The sequence below is a fragment of the Scyliorhinus canicula genome, chromosome 1, assembly GCF_902713615.1.
Source record: "Scyliorhinus canicula chromosome 1, sScyCan1.1, whole genome shotgun sequence".
In the NCBI taxonomy this organism is placed as follows: Eukaryota; Metazoa; Chordata; class Chondrichthyes; order Carcharhiniformes; family Scyliorhinidae; genus Scyliorhinus; species Scyliorhinus canicula.
The window spans coordinates 185,430,562-185,454,468 of NC_052146.1; the positions used below are offsets into that span (position 1 = coordinate 185,430,562).

Genomic DNA, 23,907 nt, shown 5'->3' on the forward strand with positions numbered 1-23,907 from the left:
AATCACTTCCGATGCTGCGATGTGAGGGAACGTGCCTATGAAGTGGCTACCGCTGGAAACCTGACCTTTCTACCCTTTTTCCAGATGCTACAAGTGTTTAATTTATCGGAGAAGACCTGGAAATTAACTGGCTAGAGTTCTCTCGTCTCTTTGATGCCCAGGAGAGACAAAGTTGGAAAAGAATCAGCCCGAATTTCAACAGCAGACTCTGAAGCTTCCCACGGATCAGCTGGAGGCAAGGTGGCAATGGCAGCTTCTTCTCCAGCCACTCCACTCAGCCAAAGCACTCAGCAAAGTTTTGGAAATATCGACAGTGCTTGACTTTGGATTTTAAAAGATCAATCAAGGAGGGCTTGGCCCTCATTCATTCAGTTCTTAAGATCACCAGCCAGACCATCGAAGCACAAGGAGCCACAGTCACGGACACGGAGACTGCATTGCCTGACCATTGCAATACGATCACCTCCTTGGGGTCCATTTTGGTCAAGGATAACAGGGCATTAACATCCAAGCTGAACGACCTCGAGAACAGATGCAGAAGGCAAAGTGTTCATGTTGTGTGGTTACTGGAGGGGATAGGAGGCCACACCCCTACTCAATATTTCTCAGATCTGTTCCACAAAATGATGGGTGAGAACGTACTTCCAGCCCCCCAAAATGAGACTGGACCAACCGTTCGCTTTGGCCCAAGCCTCATCTGGAGATTCTCTTTGTGCAGTAATTGCAAGGTTTTACAGCTTTAAGGAGAAGGAGTTGGTGCTTCAATGGTCAAGAGGGCACCGGGATTTTAGGTGGGAAAGCTACTATCAGATTATATCAGGGCAAGAATGCGGACCTAGCCAAGAAAAGGGCCGCCTTTAATGAAGTGAAATCTTCCTTATATAAGAATGGAGTCAGCTTTGGGATAATTTATCCAGCTCGCCTTCGTGTAACATTCCGTGAAAAAGATTTTTTTTTGACTCGTCGGGAGATGCCGATTCCGGTGTCCAGAAGCACAATTTGGGCTCCGTTTAACCTGATCTATGGCTCATTGTATGGGTACTTTTCATGTCTGTTGTTGGGTGTAATCTTGATTATGCGGGATTTCTACTGTTCGCTCCCTACAATAATCCATTCTCTTTCTCTTTGTTCTTACTATTTGGCGTGACTTTCAGTCGCCCTCGTGACACTCTAAGTTAAATAAGTTTTATTCCCCAGTTGGGAGTCGCCATGGTAACAAAGTGTGTTAGTTAACAGGTGTGATATTAAAGGGTCTTCTGTAGCTCATAGTAGTTTTTAAAATGAGCTTAGAATTTGTGTTGAGTTGAGTTCTGCTATTTGTAGGTTATTGTTTGCCACTGTTCCATTTTCCTTTGGGTGTGGTTACGCTTGACTGCGATGTAATGTTTGGATTGGGGAGTAGGGGTGGGGGTGGGTTTTTGTTTCAGTTTTCTAACGGCGTCTACTGGTCTCTCTTTGTTGAGTAACCTGACTTGGCTTGGTGGCCATCTTGAGTTGATCTTCTAGCTCTGTCTTCTCGGTGCCCCTTGTTTAACATCCTCTTGGAGGCAGGACCGTCTCCCAAATGAGGCTGGAATTCCATGCAAAGGTCTGGCCGTTGTAATTATTTAGCAAAATTCAGATATCTCAAACTTGTTCAAACGGTAATTTTATGCAGCCTTACCTTTATTTTTGCTTTTCCCAATATTTTCAGTGAAATTTCAGGATGTGTATGTTAGTGGCATTAGAAATTCTTAAGTTTGTTCGGCATTAAATAGCTCCTGTATTTTTTTTTAAATTAAGGGACAATTTAGTGTGGCCAATCCACCTACCTTGCACATCTTTGGGTTGTGGGGGTGAAACCCACGCAGACACGGGGAGAATGTTCAAACTCCAGACGGACAGTAGCGCAGGGCTGGGATTGAACCCGTCCCCTTGGTGCCATGAGGCAGCAGTGCTAACCGCTGCCCCACCGTGCCGCCCAGCTCCTGTATTGTTTTGATGAGAAATAAGCTGATGGGTCAATAGCTTAAGAAAAATATAAATGAGGAAGTGATAAGTTGATTGCAAACTTGGGTGTTCAAAGTATGAAAATGAAGATTCATTTCACCGGCCGCGTTGCGCTCTTGCTCGAGCGTGGCCGTTGAATCCCAGGAGAGCCCTCTCGCAGGCTTCCCAGTGGTCTTTACATGTCGTGGGATTCATCCAAGCCCTGCCAGGCGTCCGAGTTGGGGCAGGACTAAACAGCGTCCTGCCAGGCGTCCGAGTTGGGGCAGGACTAAACAGCGTCCTGCCAGGCGTCCGAGTTGGGGCAGGACTAAACAGCGTCCTGCCAGGCGTCCGAGTTGGGGCAGGACTAAACAGCGCGCACCAAAACTGTTTTAAACCGACTTCGGCTAACTTAGCCAGGATCCACCAGGCTCGCAGGATCTACCGGCCTTCTGAGCGAGGCCGCAGCTGGGCACCGTTCAGCACTGGGCCAGGTGGAATGGCACCCAGGGGGTCTCCTGGGCCATTGGAGGCCTCTGGGTGGTCAGGGTCAGTGCAGGGTGGCTCCCTGGTCCTGGAATGTGGGCACCTTGGCCCTGCTCAGCTCACACATTGGCACTGCAACCCTGGCACTGCCAAGGTGCCTGGGTGGCAATGCCAAGCTGGCGGGAGCACTGACCGGGTGCCAGGGTGGCAGTGCACGGGTACTCAGATGCCAGGGTGACACTCCAAGGGTCCAGACCCGAGGGGACATTCCCCATGAAAAGAAGGTGGTGAGGGAGTGGGGGGGTGTTGAAGGGTGAGTGTGTGCAAGGCAAGTAAGTAGGGACCTCTGGAAGGTTGGGGTGGTGACAGGTGGAGGTCCTGGAAGGGGAGGCCAGGAAAGGGGAGTGGCCAGAAGAGGGGGGACCCCCAGGGCATCCTCACTTGAGGGGGGTAGTGACCAAGGTGTGGAGGGTGACATTGCCCATGGGTGAGGGTGTGGGGGACCCACAAGCTCACTTAGAGATTGGGGCAAAATGGTGGCCCGGTCTCGGAGTTCAGCTGCCCAATGCTAAAAATAAATTCTAAGTGTGGCCTAAACTGGTGAGAAACTCCCCAAGGCCTAAAAAAGTGACTAAGTGTCATTGGATAGCGGTGGAGAACTCGTCGGCAGAGCCGGTGGGAGACTCCCTGAAAAACACGCCATAAATTAACTTAGACATTTTTGGGAGAATCACGCCCAGGGCAGATGGGCTTATTGAAATATTGGGGAGGTAATGGCAGATTGGTATTGTCGCTGGACTAGTCACCCAGAATAATGCTCTGGAGACTCGGATTCAAATTCTAGCGTGGCAGGTGGTGAAAGGTGAATTCAATAGAAATCTGGAATTAAATGACCATGAAATCATTGTCAATTGCCGTAAAAACCCATCTGGTTCAGTCATGCCCTTGAGGGATGGAAATCTGCTGTTCTTACCTGTTCTGGCCTACTTGTAACTACAGATCCACAGCAATGTGGTTGACTCTTAATTGCCCTATGGGATGGACGTCCCCTACCCGAATTTTAAAAAATCATCACAGCTGCAGGTGATGAATGGGGGAGGGGGGGAGACACAAGTTCATGGATAATTCACTGTTGAAATGTGATTATCTTCTTGCATAAAGCTATTGAAAGCACTCAAAATGGACTAGCTTACAGCTCACTTATTTATCATTATCCATTCATTGTGGGGCCTTGAGCAGCAAGGAAATTTATAAATGAACATTCTGATAAATAAACAGTGAGATAGTGACTGAGGGGCTAATGAACACAAAGCCATTTATCTAGTTCATTATGTATTTTAAGATTTTTCATTGTGAGAAATCTTTTTGCCAAAGAATTTACAAGGATTCTGTGCTGCAGCTTTGCTTTTCAAACAATAACGGGGACTACTTGCTTCCATACATTCTATGCTATTGCCTTCCTTAACTTTAGCAAAATTCTAAATGTCAAATTTATTTCCCCACAATCTATAATGGACGGCACGGTGGCACAGTGGTTAGCACAAAACTGCCTCACGCGCCAGGGACCAGTGTTTGGTGAGTGCCTGTGTGGAGTTTGCACGTTCTCCCTGTGTCTGCGTGGGTTTCCTCCAGGTGCTCCGATTTCCTCCCACAGTCCAAGGATGTGCAGGTTAGATGGATTGGCCATGATAAATTGCCCTTAGTGTCCAGGGATGTGCGGATTATGGGGATAGGGCAGGGTGAATTTGGGGGTGGAGGGGGGATGAAGGTGGGGGTGGACTTGGGTGGAGTGCTCTTTCGGAGGGTCAGTGCAGAGCCGATGGGCCGAATGGCCTCTTTCTACACTGTAAGGATTCTATGAGTCTATGACAGTTACATAATCGAAGCACCTGCTACTTCTGAAGGGCTATCGAACTTCTTAGAGTTGAACTCATTGAAAGAGATTTGATTGTAAATAATCAACACTAACACATCCAGAATGAGATTGTAATCAGCTTACTCAGAGTACAATATGTTGTCATCTTTCCATACTGTAGTAATCTTCAGGAAACCTCCAGGTGGTTCTCAGATTCCAAGCAAGGTTAAAAGAGACCTTATCAGAACTAATGGGCATTTCATGTCCAATATTTCCCTCTATGTTTTGGACTTGGTACGAGTGAGTTATTAATCGCCGAATGGCTGAAGTCCAATGTCAAGGATGCCAGTTGACTGCAACATGCCAAATTCATTCTGCTTTGTCACTAGACTGAATTTTCCCAGTGAGGATGAGAAACAGAGGGGGCTGTATCCTGGATATCAACCTCACCCCCAGGGATACTGTTATTGATCTGTGATTTTCACAGAACGGCCAATTAATAGCCAGAGGGCATATTTGCCATCTAATTGAAGATGGTAGGTGGGCTTGTGAAACCGGAGGGTCAGTCTAAGATCTTCCATCTTCAGAGAACAGCAAGCTTTAATGGAATGTAAGTAAGAGAGATGTTTCAAATGGAACCACTCGCTCTCCGACTTTTTAAGTCATTAAATTAAAAATAGATTCAACAGCCAAGCCATGTGAGAAGCTTTATGAAGCAAACAGTTTTCATTGAGTCGTGAATGGTAAGGGGAGGAAATTGTTCGAACATTGAAAGATGGAGGCGGTGATTTTTCTGTTTATTCATGCGCTTACTATTATGAATTTAATTTGTAGGAGTATGTTTGGTTTCGTGAGAAACTCATGGTAGCTGTACATTGAGAAATGTCTTTGGATTAGGATTTTGTTTAGGGAGGGAAAACTATTTTATCCAATATGATTAGTGAGATAATGGAAGGAAAAAATAAGTAATTGGAAATCAAATAAAATGAGCCATTTAAACACTTAACCAATGAGAAAGAAGTAAATTGACAAAATATAATGTAAGACAGCAACTGCAGTATGGGTATAATGAGAATTATTCATTATGTGTGAAGAGGAAGGAATGAGGCAGGGTCCCAAAGATGTTTACATAATTTATCAGTGAGCTGCTAGACTCATGACGAGAACACAGAGAACAAACTAATATGTGAAAGCTGCCTTTGCGAAAATAGCAGACTGTTTCAGTGAAAGAATGATCAGTACCTACGAGCTTTGCAGGTCCCAGACTTGAGATGACAATATATAATCCCACGTTTAATTTAGAACTGACTGAAAACGAGTGAGATATTTATAGATTGTATAAATTTCTCTCATATATGACCGATTTTCTTGCTTCTCCATTTTTGTAACTTTTTCACACCGATTATAGTCCACACAACGAGTGTTTATTGAAGATGAAAATAAAAATGAAAACTATTCACTAAATCCACCAAAAGTACAAAACACATCTTAAGTTATCATTTTTAAAGACATTGCAAACTGTACCTCAAGTCTTCGCTCTCCAGTAACATATTCTTTCTACTTGCACTGATATTGGTCTTCAGAATTAATGAGAGATAGAATGTGTACATTCTTTCTGACTTCAGCAGTTCCATAGCAGCTTGGTGCCTTTTGACTAGAATGTGTAAAGACAGAGAATGATTGGTTGCAAAATGTGACTGGTTAACTTGTTTGTGGTTATTTCACAGTTTGTACATTGCATTCAAATAATTTTCGCAAAATATTCATAATTTTGACCATAGTGTAAAAAAAAAATTATAACCCAGACCTTTGCTCTCCCCCACCCCAACTAGGGGTTTTGAAAAATGGGGAGTACGTGAAAGTGCATGAATGGGATTCCTTCCGGGATCCAGCCCGCCAGACCTTGTTGCGATTTTACATTGGTGTGGGCAGGGCCTCAGCTGGGAAGGCCGCCCTTGTCCTCGTTAAGGCATTGAAGTAGCCACTGAAGGGCCTCTTCCCACCCAGCCTGACGTTTCAGGCTGGCGGGGGGTGATAGATCAGTGGGAGGGGGAAACTGAAGACTATTCAAAATCAGGTGGGGGGGGGGGGGGGTGCCTCCATCAGAGGTCCCCTGCTGACTGGGGATGCCCTCCCCTTAAAGCCATAGAGGTCTCTGGACCTTCCTCCCCCCCATTGATCTACACCGATTGCCACCTTCATAATTCCATAGGTCTTCCCTACACACACGGACCCCCCCCCCCCCCCCCCCCCCCGGACCCTCTACCACCTGCCAGATATCTCGGAGGGTTGTGAGGTGGTGGAAATTATAAAGATAGGGAGGGACGAGGCCTTGGAGGGATTTGAAAACATGGGTGAGAATTTTAAAATCAAGATGTTGCTTGACTGGGGTGGGGAGGGGGCTACATAGGTCAGCAAGCAGGGAAGTTGTGAGCAAGGACACAGGCTTTGAATTACCTCAAGCTTACTGCAGTAGAATGTGGGAGACCAGCCAGGAGTGCATTGGAGTGAAGTCAAGAGATAATAAAGGCATGAAGGAGGGCTTCAGCAGCAGGTGGGAAAAGTTGGGGATGAAGTTGTTCAATGTTATGGAATGGAAATAGTCTGGATGAGTGATGGTGTGGATTTGTGATTGAAAACTCATCTTGGGGTCAAATGTGACACGAGGATTAAATAGTCTGGTTTAGTCACAGGCAGTGAGAGGAATGAAATCAATAGGGGAGCTGAGCTTGGAGTTGTGACAAAAATTACTTCAGTCTTCCCACATTTAATTGAAGCAAATGTGTGCTTAGACAGGACTGGATATTGGCAAGCAGTCAGATAAATTAGCAAGAGTGTAGGAGATGAGAGAGGTGGTGGTGAGGTGGAACTGGCTATCACCAGAATACATGTGAAAATGAATGCTGTGTTATTGGATGATGTTGCTGCGGGGACAGTAGATGAGAAACAGGAAACAGACAAATTTAGATCCTCTTAGACACCAGAGTTAGCATCATAGGAACAGGAAGTGATGCATTCCAAGTAAACTCCGGCTATGATCAGAACAGTGGCGTGCAGAGGGGGGGGCCGACGGTGCGCTGGCCCCGGGCATCCATTGGATGGGGGCAGCAGCGTGAAGAGAACGGAGCGCGCACCGCGGTCGGCCGGAGCGCGCCTGCGCACCGCGGTCGGCCGGAGCGCGCCTGCGCACCGAGGTCGGCCGGAGCGCGCCTGCGCACCGCGGTCGGCCGGAGTGTGCCTGCGCGCCGCGGTCGGCCGGAGCGCGCCTGCGCACCGCGGTCGGCCGGAGCGCGCCTGCGCACCGCGGTCGGGCCGGAGCGCGCCTGCGCACCGAGGTCGGCCGGAGCGCGCCTGCGCACCGCGGTCGGCCGGAGCGCGCCTGCGCACCGCGGTCGGCCGGAGCGCGCCTGCGCACCGCGGTCGGCCGGAGTGCGCCTGCGCTCCGCGGTCGCCGCTGGTGAAGAGGCGGCTTTGCACTCGGCGGCTGGAGCGTGAATAAAAAGGGCGCGAATTCTCCCGAATCGACGGCAATCAATGCCACCATGGGTGAGTTTTATTTATTCTTTATCTTTATCTTTTGATCCATTTTTAAACTGTTCTCTGCACCCTCTCTATAGTTGTCAACTTACTAAACTGTCGTGCCCAGAATTTGACATTTGGGACAGAACCAGTATTTTATAAAGATTCATCATGGCCTCTTAACTTTTGCCCTCTTACCCTTTATACTTAAAGCCCAGGGTCCTATAAATGGGAGATTCTCAGAGACAGGGGCAGCACGGTAGCATGGTGGTTAGCATAAATGCTTCACAGCTCCAGGGTCCCAGGTTCGGTTCCCGGCTGGGTCACTGTCTGTGCGGAGTCTGCACGTCCTCCCCGTGTGTGCGTGGGTTTCCTCCGGGTGCTCCGGTTTCCTCCCACAGTCCAAAGATGTGCGGGTTAGGTGGATTGGCCATGCTAAATTACCCGTAGTGTCCTAAAAAAGTAAGGTTGGGGGGGGTTGTTGGGTTACGGGTATAGGGTGGATACGTGGGTTTGAGTAGGGTGATCATTGCTCGGCACAACATCGAGGGCTGAAGGACCTGTTCTGTGCTGTACTGTTCCATGTTCTATGTTCTACTTGACTGCAAGCTGCTGGAGCTCGGATCTTGAACAGAGCTTTTATATCTGGATTTGGGGACCCTTTATGCACTGGCATAGTGCAAAAACAGGCCCCACATGACCAGGGTTTTGTGAAGAAGAAGTGATCTTGAAATGTGTCGACTGTGAAAATTATATTTGTGGAAATTGGGTGAAGTAATGCCGGTGTTTGATGAGACTTGGTGCTAAAGCTTTAGAGAAATGAAGATGGAATTTGATTTGAAGAAGTTCAACGTTTTGAAGGATATTGTGGCTGAAATGAATGTGATACGTGCTGAATGGGCTGACTGAGAAATGTGTGAGATATGTCTTTGTATCTGCTATGTGTAATTTATTGATCATATTATTGCAATTTTCCTGTTAATTCATGTTTAATTTACGTTGATTTTGGTGTGATTGCTAATATAAAAGTGAAGTCTTGTATATTGGTCTTAGTTGGGTTGTTTGTAGTTTGTTTCCACAAGGGTCATAACAGTATTTCCATGACGTTGCTGCTCTTATCCTTCTCCATGGGGGTTGCAGAGGAGGGAGGCACAACTTTCGAGACATAACATCTCACCCATTGCTGCAAAGCAAAATGACTGAAGAAGAAAACAATATCCCTAGAATCCCAGCGCTAAGGGGAAATTGACTAACTCTTACAGCGCAATTTAACCTCAGGCAGCCGTCCTATACCTTAGAGATGACAAAGATAAAGAGGTCAGTGAATAGCTCTAGAACGGGTGCAACTACGTTTTTTATAGGTTTTTTGGTGATATTTAATGAAATATTTACGTGGGGCTTTGGGGCATACAATCAAGGTTTGCCCCGGGCATCACCAGACCTCTGCACGCCACTGGATCAGAAAGTGGGAGGATGAGCCGGAGGTCACCGCCAAAATCCTACCAGAGTAACTGGCTGCTGGCAATAACCTCTGGGAAAGCTGTGATGCAGGTGGATGGTCAAAGCAAGCCGGATATCATAAAAGACACTTCAATCAGAGAGAAATGACTGATACCAAAACAGGCAGTAAGTTCAACATGCAAAACCAACAAGAAGAAAGAAGATGTTGGTTGCTGCACAGCTCTCTCACCCTCAGCCCTGTCTGGCTGGCCTCTGGCTCTGGTTGAGTCGCCCAGCTACCATTGCCCGCTGCTTCCCCATTACGTGAGACACGACACCAATGCTTGCCTGCCCTTCTTCGCACCTTCTGACTACTGCTCCGCTCACCTCTCTTTCAGGTTGCCGAGCCTCGAGCTTCGGCTACCGTGTGCACTCCTGGCTGGCTACCTGCCTGCCCAGTTGCTGCTGCTGGCTATCTGGCCTGGCCTCTGCTCTCTCTCTCGCCCTTGCCACCAGGCCTGGTTGCTGCCCAGCCCATTCATCTCACTCTCAGTTCTGCCTGGCTGGCCTCTAACTCAGCTAGAGTCACCCCACCCCTCCTGGCCACTGCTCCTGAGACATGATGCCAGCACTTGCCTGGCCTTCTTTGCAACTCCCGACTGCTCAGCTCTCAGCACATTCTTGGGTAGCCGAGCCGAGCCGAGCCTCGACCCTCAGCAACCACATGTGCTCCTGACTGGTGGCTGCTGGCTATTTAGCCTGGTGATCTCTGTTCTTTTTGGTTGGTTGCCCGCCTGTCCTGCTCAGCCCTGGCCTTGAGGTCAAGAGTCACTCTACTGCTCCCCTTGACAACTGTTGGCCAGTACATCCTTCTTGCTTCACGAAAGGCTTTGCAGGCTCGCACCCTGTTAGGTTGATGACCTCACTTTTGCCTCAGGCTGTGCACCTGAAGCCTGGGTGCTGCTTTGTACTTTTAACCAATGAAAGTTCAGAAACTTCACACCAATTCAGGAGATCCGTGTCTGAACTGCTCGGAGTCTCCGCCACCTCTCAATATCTGGCAAACTGTTTTCCCGCCCTAAAAGGGAGTCCACCAATCAGAGCCCGATATTGTTCAGTATAGGCTGCTGAGAGACCCATTCTAATTTCTTGAGCCTATCAACAAATTTAGAGCTACCAAGGCTCTGTTTAGTGTTCCCATGTGTGATTCATTGAAAGTCCACCTCTGAATGTTCCCCATTGTTTACTTACTGCCACACTTTTAGTCTATTTACTCAATCATTTTCTCAATTTCGGCACAACATCGTGGGCCAAAGGGCCTGTTCTGTGCTGTATTTCTCTCTCTATCTATCACTCTTAGCCACTTCCCCCCTCATATCTACATAATTGGCTCCATTTAAGCCTAAGATTCTAGGGCAGCGCGGTGGCGCAGTGGTTAGCACTGCTGCCTATGGCCTAGGGCCGAGTCACTGTCCATGTGGTGTTTGCACATTCTCCCGTGTCTGTGTGGGTCTCATCCTTACAACCCAAAGATGTGCAGAGTAGGTGGATTGGCCATGCTAAATTACCCCTTAATTGGGAAAAAAAAATAATTGGGTATCTAAAAATTTTTTTGAAAGTTTCTTGTTTAAAAAGATTCTTGTTTGAGACTCAAGTATATCGCTCTCAAACTTAATATGGAATTCAGTTGTATTATGAAAACTATTTACCAATGGATCATTTACTATGAGATTCCTAATTAACCTTGCATCTAAAATAACCTTATTCTTTGACATGAATAGCAGCACATCATCCACAAGGAGCTTGATCTTCTGCAGCTTCATCCCACATTGCAACCCCGATATCAAGGGGTCCAACCTAATGGCCTTCACCATAGAACATAGAACATAGAACAGTACAGCACAGAACAGGCCCTTCGGCCCTCGATGTTGTGCCGAGCCATGATCACCCTACTCAAACCCACGTATCCACCCGATACCCGTAACCCAACAACCCCCCCCCTTAACCTTACTTTTTAGGACACTACGGGCAATTTAGCATGGTCAATCCACCTAACCCGCACATCTTTGGACTGTGGGAGGAAACCGGAGCACCCGGAGGAAACCCACGCACACACGGGGAGGACGTGCAGACTCCGCACAGACAGTGACCCAGCCGGGAATCGAACCTGGGACCCTGGAGCTGTGAAGCATTTATGCTAACCACCATGCTACCGTGCTGCACCAGTGGCTCAATGGCCAGTGCAAACAACAAGGGGATAGAGGGCAATCCTGCTTAGTCCCTCTCTGAAGCCCAAAGATCAATAACATCAAACCATTCATGATCCCCGCTGCCGTGGGTCTATGATATAATAATTGGATCCACTTAATATAATTCACCCCTCACCCAAAGCCTCGCAACGTATAAAACAGATAATTCCACTCAACTCGGTCAAATACTTTCTTTGCATCTAAGGAAATAACCAGACCATCCACTGCATGTTTCTGAAATGCCTGTATCACATTTAGCAGCTTTCTAATGTTCTTACATGAAAATCTTCCTCTCATAATTCCAGTCTGGTTCTCCCACATGATTGTCAGAGGCTGTCTTCCAGCCTTTTGGCCAGAATCCTAGATACCAGTTTCAAGTTGACATCCTGAAGAGTAATTGACCTACAGGAGGCACATTCCTCTGGGTCCTTGCCTGCTTTCATAATCAAAGGAATATTAGTCGGCGGCAATATCCTCGACTCAAAAGAGTGACAAAACATACCCACCAATGGGTCCAACAAGTCTAACAACAAATCCCTTAAGTCCCGATAAAACACACACCCAAAGCCATCTGGTCCCGGTGCCTTACCCAACTGAAGCTCCTTAATGGCCTTTGATACCTCCTCCCCAGAGAGTGGGGCATTAAGAGCCCCACATTGGTTTTCCAAGGCCTCCAAGAGCTTCAAAGCAGAGAAGAAATGTTCCACGGTCGCCAACTCACCACCAGATTTTGCCAGACTTGTATAATCCTGCATAAAATTCCTTAAAAGACCCATTTATCTCTTCTGTCTTCATAACCCTTTTCACTTCCACAAGCCACACAGATAGGAGAATCCCGCTGCCGCCAAGAAACACGTGGCTGAGGGGGGTGAGAATACATCCCAGGGTATAAAAAACTAGGCTGTTGCTTAGCAACTAGAGGCCCACAGAAATAGCAAGAAGCAGTTTGAGTCAGTTTGAACAAGGTAACCCAGAACTAAGGAGCTTTTCATAGAAACAGCCAGAATAGGCAGGAAAATACACCGGGAAAGAAAGCAAGTCCCAGAAACATAGGAAGAAAGTCCCAGAAATCATGAAAACAAGTTCCAACAAGAGCTTCTGTTCAAAGGAGTATAGAAAAGAGATCTGGGAAAAAGGTTCTGTTCAGTGAAGTCAAAAGTGAGGGGCAAAGAGAGAGGTGCCAAGTTAAAGACAGGGCTGTAAGGTGCAGACCTGGTACACTGACTTGCAAGAAGCCACAGATCGAAGGTGACCAGAGGTTGGTGACTACTTACTATGGGTCTGTGAAGTAGCAGTGTCTGTTGGCATGGCTGGATAGGTGGTAGATTGTGTAGATAGGAAGCTTGAATGCATGTGGAAATCCAGGGCAAAGAAAAGCTGGAAGGAGAAGGTGGAACCCTGGAGGTGGTTCCTTGGTGAAGACATTCAAGAGAAAGCTTTGTTTAGGAGACGATTTCAAGGTGTGTTCTTCGAAAGTGGATATTGGAAATCCTTTTGTGGAAGATAGAGTTCCAGTAAAACCAGTTGGCTCACAGTATGACTGGGGGAGTTGATAAGAAAACTATAGAAGTTGGTTTTATGGTGTGGTGTGTTGACCATATTTCACCTATTGGTTTACATGGACTGTGTACTTACTGTGTAAATTAGAGTATAAATTGGATTTTTTTGTATCTTATGGTATCCTTACAAATCTGTATATATCTGTAAAGGTATAGCTGGGGTGAAGGAGTAGTATATTATAATTCATCTTTTCTTGTCTAATAAATGTTTTACTATTCCAATCGCTTTTCGATTGGAGGGCTGTGACTAGTGGTGTTCCGCAGGGATCAGTGCTGGAACCTTTGCTGTTCGTAGTATATATAAATGATTTGGAGGAAAATGTAACTGGTCTGATTAGTAAGTTTGCAGACGACACAAAGGTAGGTGGAATTGCGGATAGCGATGAGGACTGTCAGAGGATGCAGCAGGATTTAGATCGTTTGGAGACTTGGGCGAAGAGATGGCAGATGGAGTTTAATCCGGACAAATGTGAGGTAATGCATTTTGGAAGGTCTAATGCAGGTAGGGAATACACAGTGGATGGTAGAACCCTCCAGAGTATTGCCAATCAGAGAGATTTAGGTGTACAGGTCCATAGGTCACTGAAAGGGGCAACACAGGTGGAGATGGTAGTCAAGAAGGCATACGGCATGCTTTCCTTCATTGGCTGGGGCATTGAGTATAAAAATTGGCAAGTCATGTTGCAGCTGTATAGAACCTTAGTTAGGCCACACTTGGAGTATAGTGTTCAATTCTGGTCACCACACTACCAGAAGGATGTGGAGGCTTTAGAGATGTATTTACCACACAAATATTGCCACTTAATGCTTTTTAAGGTATTTCAGTGGAGAGATAGACAGCAAGGTGCTGTTCTCACAAAGCAACTCAGACATAGGTTAAAATGGATGTGGAGGCTTTAGAAAGGCTGCAGAAGTGATTTACCAGGATGTTGCCTGGTATGGAGGGCATTAGCTATGAGGAGAGGTTGAATAAGCTTGATTTGTTCTCACTGGAACGAAGGAGGTTGAGGGGCGATCTGATAGAGGTCTACAAAATTATGAGGGGCATAGACAGAATGGATAGTCAGAGGCTTTTTCCCAGGGTAGAGGGGTCAATTACTAGGGGGCATATGTTTAAGGTGCGAGGGGCAAGGTTTAGAGGAGATGTACGAGGTAAGTTTTTTACACAGAGGGTAGTGGGTGCCTGGAACTCGCTGCCGGAGGAGGTGGTGGAAGCAGGGACGATAGTGACATTTAAGGGGCATCTTGACAAATACATGAATAGGGTGGGAATAGAGGGATACGGACCCTGGAAGTGTGGAGGATTTTAGTTTAGATGGGCAGCATGGTCGGCGCAGGCTTGGTGGGCCGAAGGGCCTGTTCCTGTGCTGTACTTTTCTTTGTTCTTTGTTCTCACACTATGCCACCAAATGTACAATAGATCGTTATCAGCCAAAATTATCATTTAACATAAGATTTCTTGTTAGGTAATCACAAAGTGCATCACATATAAGTTTATGGATAAATGTACTGCAGCTAAAAGTTTACATTTTAAGTGATCTTCCCTTTAGAAATGCTTACATTGCGGGACAAGGTGGGTTCCCGGTAGACTTTTACAAGAAATTCTCAGCAGCGTTGGTCCCGCACCTACGGGAGATGACTCACTGTCAAAGGGAGCCAGGTATGTTGACTCTGGAGGCTTTTGAAGATGCTGGCTGGAACCCTGATCCAGTTGTCCTACCCTATTACAAGCATATGTCATTTTGCTGGCAGAGGAAGGGATAGGACATGTATCGTACAAAATCAGCAGGGCGATTTGAAATTAGTGCTGAGTTCAGTTAGACCTTCGGTACAATCGACCAGGACCCGCACAGCTTTTGGGGTCGTATAAAACCACTGATTCAGCCCCAGTGTCAGCACTTAGTCTCTGAAACGGAGAATCCGGCCCAAGTTTTTTAATAATACATTGATATATGCATTCATGGTGCAGGAGAAGGACTGGACCATGATTGCATCAAAAGTAAATTAAGGATTGGATCCTGGTTGGCATTGATCAACAGTAATGTGGATGGCGTGTGTGTCTAAGTTGGAATTCATATCAAGGGAGGGTGCATTATTCAAGTGAGTTGATCTCCATTAGATGTGCAAGTTCTAATTTGAGAGTTTGAAAGTTTTTGTGTATGTATCTCAGGAAAGATGAAAGGCATTTGAACTGGAAGTGTGGGAGAAAATTGGAAGTTCGTGTGAACGCAGGTCTGCATCAAGGGAATATATCACAGCAATGTGAATGATGGATGGAAAATGAGTGGGTGTGTCTGAAGTGAAGGTAATCTTCATCTGATATTGAAGAGGGTATTGTAGAAAGGAAAGGTGGAAGAACATTGCTGACACCAATTGCATGTGTTGTGATCATTGGTATTGAGCAACCAAAATTGCTGACCGTACTTATGAGGGACTTGGAATTACTCAAACAATCCTGCTGATTTTCTGCAATACTTTGTCAACCTATTATTTCCTCTATAACTGAAATACGTCAGTTTCTTAAAGCGTTCCAATCAAGAGTTAATGATGGCTATCCAATTGACAGAAGCAGAGTGACCAGATAAACTCTATTTGAGCTTGCGACCTTCTGGTTGAGGTTCAAAACCTGTACCTCAGCCTGGACCCCTTGTGGTAGTCAGTATTAGGGGTATTACGGTATCCTGGATAATGCTGTGAAACCATTGGTGTGGGAGGTACCTGAGACTGCTATATCATTGGTGAAGCCTGCCTGCTGGTTCCGTCCAGTAAGGCGGAGTATAAGAGCCCGTGTCTCCCCAGCAGCTGCATTCTGTACCTGCGCTGCTGGGGGAAACATCTAGTACAATAAAACCTTCAATTGTCGTCCAATCTCGCTTCTGGAGTCATTGATCGAGCATCACCCCTCTCTGAAGTAAAATAAAATGCAAATTACTGCGGATGCTAGCATCTGAAACAAAAACAGAAAATGCAGGGTGGCACAGTGGCGCAGTGGTTAGCACTGTTGCCTCAGGGTGCCAAGGGCCTGGGTTCGATCCCGGCCTTGGGTCACTGTCTGTCTGGAATTTGTACATTCTCCCTGTATCTGTGAGGGTATCACCCCACAACCCAAAGATGTGCAGGTAGGTGGATTGGCCACACTAAATTGCCCTTTAATTGGAAGTAAACTCAGAAAATGCTGCATCATCTCAGCAGGTCTGACAGCATCTGTGAAGAGAGAACAGCGCTAACGTTTCGGGTCTGGATGACTCTTTGTTTCCTGAACCACAGCATACGTTTCTACCTTATTCAGAAAGTAATTCATTCACATTTCCATTTCTCAAAATGCTGTTTTCCAAAAATGTGATTAGATTCATTTAATTAGAGCCACACTCCCTCCACAATGTGATACCCATTTTGTGCTGATGTAGATGCTGTCTCTTTCTTTCTGGTTTGATTGTTGTGCTGGAGTATTTCAATCAGCTCTTTTATTTCTTTCTGTCTTTCACCAAGTTCTTTGATTTGAGTGGTTGATCCTTGAAGTTGTTCCTGTAAAATTAATTTTTAAAGCAATCATTTGATTTCTTGTTACAAAAAAAAACACTTTGAATCAGAATCCTACTCCAGATATTGAAGTACATAATCCAGCCTTGAACTCCAGTGCACTACTAAGGGAGTGCTGCACTAATAGAGATGCCATCACTGAGGTGAGACATTAAACCATGGCCCATCTTTCCTCTTAGGTGGATGTAAGCAATCCCATAGCATTATACTGAAGAAGAGCAGGGGATTTCCCCCCAATATCCTGGCCAATATTTGCCTGTCGACTGACACCACGAAAAGATTAACAGGCCATCTATCTCAATGCATACCATTGCATACCAATGCGTACCAGCCTCCCCGGACAGGCGCTGGAATGTGGCGACTAGGGGCTTTTCACAGTAACTTCATTTGAAGCCTACTCGTGACAATAAGCGATTTTCATTTTCATTTTCTATGCACAAATTAACTATTCAACTTTCCTACAAGGCAAGAGTGAGTCTATTTCAAAATGTCTTCATATGTTTTAGGACCCCTGAGGTTGCGAAAGGCACTATTTAAACACAAAATGCAAATTATGCCAATAGTGGAGACTAAGGGCAGGATTTTCATCATGGAGGCAAGAAACCTTCCAACTCGGCAGACCCGCCTCCATGGAAATTATGTCCACACACCTGATTTTTGCTTCTGGCAGGTGGGGATGGGAGTCAGGCCAACCGCCTCTGAAAGTAGTTCACAGGTGGGGCAGAGCAGCTTGGTTAGAGGGCCTGTTTGGTTCTCTTGAGACCTTAGCCCAGTTTTATAAAAGAGTGAGACCCTCTAGACTCACCCTCCACCTACTCCCATAACCCCTCATATCTCCATGCCAACCCCATGTCTCCCATAACCCCCATGTCCTTTCCATGCCCCCTCTATGGCCACTAACCCAGTATCCATTAGGGCCTGGGGAGCCATGTGGAGATAAAAAAAAAACTTCTAAAAATCCAATAGAATTCTCATTCATAAACACTTGATTCAGAAAAAAAAAAGTTTCAATCACTAAGCCTATTCGAAGTGGGCAGCACGGTAGCACAGTGGTTAGCATTGTGGCTTCAGAACACCAGAGTCCCAGGTTTGATTCCCGGTCTGGGTCACTGTCTATGCGAAGTTTGCATATTTTCCCCGTGTCTGCGTGGGTTTCCTCCAGGTGCTCCGATTTCCTCCCACAAGTCCCAAAAGACGTGCTGTTAGGTAATTTGAACTTCTGCATTCCCCCTCTGTGTACCCAAACAGGTGCCGGAATGTGGTGACTCGGGGCTTTTCACAGTAACTTAATTGCGATGTAAGCCTACTTGTGACAATAAAGATTATTATTTTTATTAGATTTTAAATCCCCCTCAAGGGTCAATCTGTTATTAAAACAAACAAACTTCTACTCAGTAACTTCATCAAAGACAGCTAATCCTACAATAACTTCTTTAAACTATCAATCAGAATGTGAACTCAATCCCCCTGCTGAAGTTAGTGGGTTTGAAACCTTTGGAACTCAGCCAACCATTTAAAATGGGCTCAGCTGTGTTAACACTTCTTGGAAAATGGCAGTATTGCTGTCTATCAAAACTGCAGGAACAGATGGTAATGATTTTTACGAAGATACACGAATGGCCTGTCAATCAATGCGTTCCAGCAGCACTTTTTTAACTCTAATTTTTCAGGCACAGTCTTTTTTCCCCCCATGCTTAAAGGGCAAGGAATTTAAACAACTTCAGATCATAACACTTAAACAGGTGTTATCCAACTCTCAAGAGCATTTACGCCTCCTCCATAAATCAGTGGGGAGGTGATGGTGTATGGATATTGTCACTGGATTAGTAATCCAGAGATCCACGATCATGCTCTGGGGTCCTGGGTTCAAATCCCACTACAGCAGTTGGTGAAATTTAAACTCAATAAAAGTCTGGAACTAAAATTCTCATGATGGCAATTAAACTATTATTGTAAAACCCATATGATTCACTAATGTCCTTGAGGGAGGGGAGTCTGTCATCTTTTTTTTTAATAAACAATTTTATTGAGGTAGTTTTTGGCTTTATAAACAGTTACAGACATCATCAGAAAGAAAGCAAAAAAAGGCAAAAATGTGCAAACATCCATGTACTTGCAATACTTCAATCATAACATAGGAATCTGTCATCTTTACCTGGTCTGGCCTACATGGCACTCCTGACCCACAGCAATATGATTAACTCTTGACTACCCTCTGAAATGGCCTAGCAAGCTCAGCCACTCAGCTCAATTGGGGATGGGCAACAAATGCTGGCCTTGCCAGCGATGCCCACATCCCATTCAATAATTTTTTTAATCTCCCATATTGCAGGTTACAGTGAAACATCAGGGACGCGATCTATCGGCGGCCATGTCATGCCAGACTGGGAATCCGTGGGCTTCCTGGCAGCTACTACACCTCGCAGGATCTACCCAGATGACAAGGTGGCACTGCCAAGGGTATGCGCCTGAGTGGGGCCACGCCCATAAAAAGAGATTGGAGGGGGTTATGAAGGGTTCATTCCAGGTAAGTAAGAGCCTCTGGGAGTTTGAGAAGGGTGACGGGTGAGGGTCCTGGAAGAGGGGGGGTCCTGTAAGAGGGCATGGGGGGACCTAAAGAGGAAGATATGATGTAATGCCTATTTGCGTGAGGGGGGTAACATTGCCTGTGGGTGGGGGGTGTAGAGGACACTCAAGCTCACTTTCAACAGTGATGTCGAAGGTTGTGGGGGTGAGGGTGGAGCCATCTCCAAAAGTGGCATTCTGCAGGGTATTAGAGCAGCCAGAAATACATATGGGGAAGAGGGCCGATGCCCTGGCTTTTGCTTCCTTAATTGCAAGCCAGAGAATCCTGCTCGGCTGGCGATCAGCAGCACCACTCACAGCTGCAGACTGGCTGGCAGAGCTGGCGGAATTTCTCCGCTTGGAGGCAATCAAATAAACCATCTAAGGGTTGGAGAAAGGCTTTCTTAAAGCATGGGGACAGTTTGTCGGCCTGTTCCAAGACCTGTTCAAGGCCAGTAGTAACTAGCACAGAGGAAAATAAAAAACTAAAAGGAATGACAGGAACACTGAACCCGGGGGGGAGACAGGAGGGAACCTGAGGGGAATAAAAGGAACGACACAAAGCAGACGCTTCAGATACTCACAGGAAAGAAGGGGAAGGGGAGAGCCAAAGCACACCCCCAAACGAGCATGGAGGGTCTCAGGGGTTATTAGGTTGGGGGGTGAGGGAGGATAGCGCACTGAGACAGATGGTGACAAATTATAAATAAGTACAAGAAAATCTTATGTACTGTACAATAACAAACACGAAATGCAATGTCTACAAAACTGAAAATGTCAATAAAAATGTTCTTTTAAAAAACAGACTGGAAAAGATTTAAGGGAAACGTTTGAGAACGGAAGGAATTGGAAAGCAGTGTTCTATAGGGTTCAGTGCTGAGATCACCTCTCCTCACTGTGTACACCACCAAAGATTTGCATTTCGGGTTAGAGGAAGGAACCCAAAAATGCAGCCAATATTAACATAGAAACTGTAGTAAGTAATCCTAAACTCTAAAAGAAGCTGAAGGAGATATTAATGCAATGGTGGAGTGTGCAAAATCAATGGAAATGAAATTTATTATCTGTAAATGTAAAGTAATATATGTTGGTATTTTAAAAACAGTGGTGTTTTGACAGGTTTTTTCATGTGGAAGAGCAGAGGGAATTTGGGACTTAGGTTTGCAAGAAAAGTACTTTGGATAAGGCCATAAAGAAACTGGGATTTAAGACATCAAAATTGAAATGTAACAGTGAATCTATATGAAAGAATCTTAATATAACCACAGTTGTATTAATATGTATACTTTTGGTCAAATTGGGGAATTGATTCGAAAAGTCTTTAAAATTATGAAGCAATGAGGCAGAATGATTGAGGAGGACTTAGATGTAACAATAACTTGCATTTTTGTAGCACCTTTAATGTAATAAAACTCCCTGCGATGCTTTACATGAGTGATTTTCAACCAAGATTTAACATCAAGCCCTCTTCAATTACTAACCATGCCACACACCAGGATGGGGGTTGCACCCGCAGAATTGCTGAAGGGCTGGCACCTCTGGACCAGACTCAGTCTACTGTTTCCCAGCCTAGTTGGGAAAGTGGAGTCAAAATAAGAGACCCAGATAAGATAAAAATAAGAGACCCAAAATAAGAGAAAGAAAATTACAATACCCGACGACCAAATAGGGCCTTCAGGCTGGGAGGTACCATCTATGTTCACAATTTTGTATCCCCTTGGATCCCATGAGCTGTAATGGAAAAGACTGGCCCTGTATTGTACAAGGTCAAAACCAGGGGAGGGACTATAAAACATCTCAGGAGCAGGGATCCCTCTACCATGGACACTAATCCAGGCGAGGCGATGCCCTCAATGCCCTTTTAACCTACCTCCAGGCAGGGTTCTCAACCTATGTGAAACCCAAGAGTCATCTTCCAAGAGGATGAAGACTTGGGCTCAGAAATGGAGACTGAGGTAACAGACCCCCGGCCGGAAGTCAATGTCAAGGAACAGCTCCCATCAGTTGCCCTTTAACCCTTATCTAGGAAGCCCCAGATCTGGCTCCATTGGCAGTGGACTCAAGGCCATGTGCAAAGAGGCAAAGAAGGCCTCATTATCACGGGGGTGAGGTGGAAGATCTGCACTTGAAGGAGGAGGGATGCGATAACCTTCATCTGGACTACAGGGGACTGTGGAATATATGTTCCCATAGTAATAGGCAGAGGCCTGCCCAACTGGGACTCATTACCGAGCCCTTTAAATGCCGTCCCAGACCCCGACCAGGATTTCCGTTAGTCCCGGGCTGGGACTCTTGTGTTGTACGCCGCAGTTGTGACTTTACTTTTAAATTCAGAAGAAATCTGTTTCACCCTTCTTCTTCATGTCTCCTGGATTACAATATTAATTTAGAGTTGATGAACAATTCTGTAATGATATGTATATTGATTGGGATGTAAAGAGTTAACAAGTTAATGATAAAACTTCTTACCGCTAGAGGGAACCACAGAACAGTCATATATACAGTATAGCATTTTATAGAATTTACAGAGCAGAAGGAGGCCATTTGGCCCATCGAGTCTACACCAGCCCTTGGAAAGCGCACCCTACCTAAACCCACACCTCCACCCTATCCCCGTAACCCAGTAACCCACCTGACCCAACCTTTTTGGACACTAAGGGCAATTTAGCACGGCCAATCCACCTAACCTGCACATTTTTGGACTGTGAGAGGAAACCGGAGCACCCAGAGGAAACCCACGCAGACACGAGGAGAAAGTGCAAACTCCGCACAGACAGTGACCCAAGCTGGGAATTGATCCTGGAACCCTGGAGCTGTGAAGCAACTGTGCAAACCACTGTGCTACCATACCCCCCCCCCCCATTTATCATGTGACTTCGGGGATTCTGGGATTAGATGGTGTTTGAAGATGGTGAAGCAAGGAGCAGTTGTACTTGAGAGTTCTGTCGTGAGAGATAGCCCAGTTTAATATAGAAACTTCTACTTTAGGAATGTGAATGAATCTTAGTACTTGTTTGTTAAAGCTTTGTGTTCTTTATTCAACACTACGCATCCTAGCCATCCAGGTAAAACAAAATAGAGAAAACAGAAATTCTAACACCATGGACAACAGTAATGTTGTCGGGGCAGCACAGTGGCACAGTGGTTAGCTGACTGGAGGACCCGGGTTCATTATCCGTGTGGAGTTTGCACATTCTCCCCATGTCTGCGTGGGTCTCACCCCACAACCCAAAGATGTGCAGGGTAAGTGGATTGGCCACGCTAAATTGCCCCTCAATTGGAATTTGTTTTTAAAATCAGTGATGTTGTTGCAGAACCTTCTTCAGAAATAAATGGATAGAATTATTTTTTGATACAGTAGAAAAGTTTTCACACCTTAAATAAGCTCACTGTGTCTTTAAGCTGCTTCAGTTTTTCTCGCCATTCCAGTTCAAAAGTTTGAATGCTTTCTTTGAGGAATTGTTTGGCACCTTCAATTCTGGCCAGCACTTGCATGGATCCTGTGAATTCAGCTTTCAGGTCAGCTACCAAAGCCTGCAACTGAAGGACACTGAATGAGTTAAGCACAGACAACACATTATGGAACTCTACTAACAACTCGAAAGACTTGAATCCATTATCCAGGCTGACACACAATGCAATACTGAGAGTGCTGCAATGCTGGAGATGCTCTGTTTCAAATTAAACTTTAAATTCAGGCCCAGTCTGCATTGGACGTAAAAGATCCCATCGCACTAACTTGACAAGGAGCAGAAAAGTTCTACCTAGTGACTTGGTCAAAAAAAAATCCCTCAACAAATATCACAAAAATCAAATGACCAGGTCATCATTATGTTACCAGTTATGGCACTTTGTTGTGCATAAACTGGCTGCGGTATTTCCCTCATTACAACTGTGACGATACTTGAAAAGCACTTAATTGGCTGTGAAGTGCTTTGGGGGGCTTTTGAGGTCATGAAAGGTGCTATACGAGTGCAAGTCTTTTTTTTCTTTTTATAATTTCTAGCGTGTTTAAAATTCTCATCCTTATTTTCAAATTCCTCCTTGGCCTTGTCCCTCCCTATTCCTCTAATCTCCTTCAGCCCTAAAACACTCAGATATCTGCAGTCCTCAATTTTAATCCCACCCCATTGGCAGCGATACTTTCAGCTCCCTAAACTCTGAAATTCTCTTCCTAATCCTCTGCATCTCCGTACCTCTGTTTTCTCCTTTAAGATGCTCCTTCAAACATACTCATTTGACCAATTTTTTGGTCATCTGTCCTATCATCTCCTTATGTGTCCAGTTTGTGTTGATTTTGTTCCTATGAAGTGTGGAGGACCAATTTAATACTCTTTCAAAAGACTATGGGAGGAATCTACCCCACCCCCCAGGGAGTGTTTCGCTGTGATGCAGGGGTTCCGCCATTGTCTGGCAGTAGGATCTTCCGGTCCTGCAGTAGGTTTTCCCAATGTTTGCACCCTCTGTCACCGGGGAAAACGCAGCGGGGATCACCTCCGGCAGCACCAGTAGATTCTGCCACGGAATGGGCAGAAGATTGTGGCCTATATGAATAGAAGTTGTTGTTCCTGTTGAAGTAGATGTCATGATATGCAGACATGTAGATAATGATATACAGGCAGGCACAGACAGGCAGCTAATGAACAGAGAGAACAGGATATGACCAATGAGCAGGAAGGACACTCAGGGGTGGTATCTCACTATAAAAGGCATGAGGCACTTATAC

The 23,907-nt window shown here is 45.7% G+C and overlaps 1 protein-coding gene across 1 annotated transcript in view; it reads right to left on the reverse strand.

Moving 5' to 3' along the window:
• The window catches only part of arhgef33 (Rho guanine nucleotide exchange factor (GEF) 33), a 28,114-nt gene extending 21,011 nt beyond the window's left edge, over nt 1-7,103 (reverse strand). The window contains exons 1-2 of the mRNA XM_038818947.1: nt 6,767-7,103; nt 5,834-5,963 (exon numbers count right to left, since the gene is read on the reverse strand). Of these exons, the coding sequence (XP_038674875.1) occupies nt 5,834-5,943 (110 nt within the window). The 5' untranslated portion in view covers nt 5,944-5,963; nt 6,767-7,103. The remainder of the gene's footprint in view (nt 1-5,833; nt 5,964-6,766) is intronic.
• Nucleotides 7,104-23,907: the final 16,804 nt, after the last annotated feature.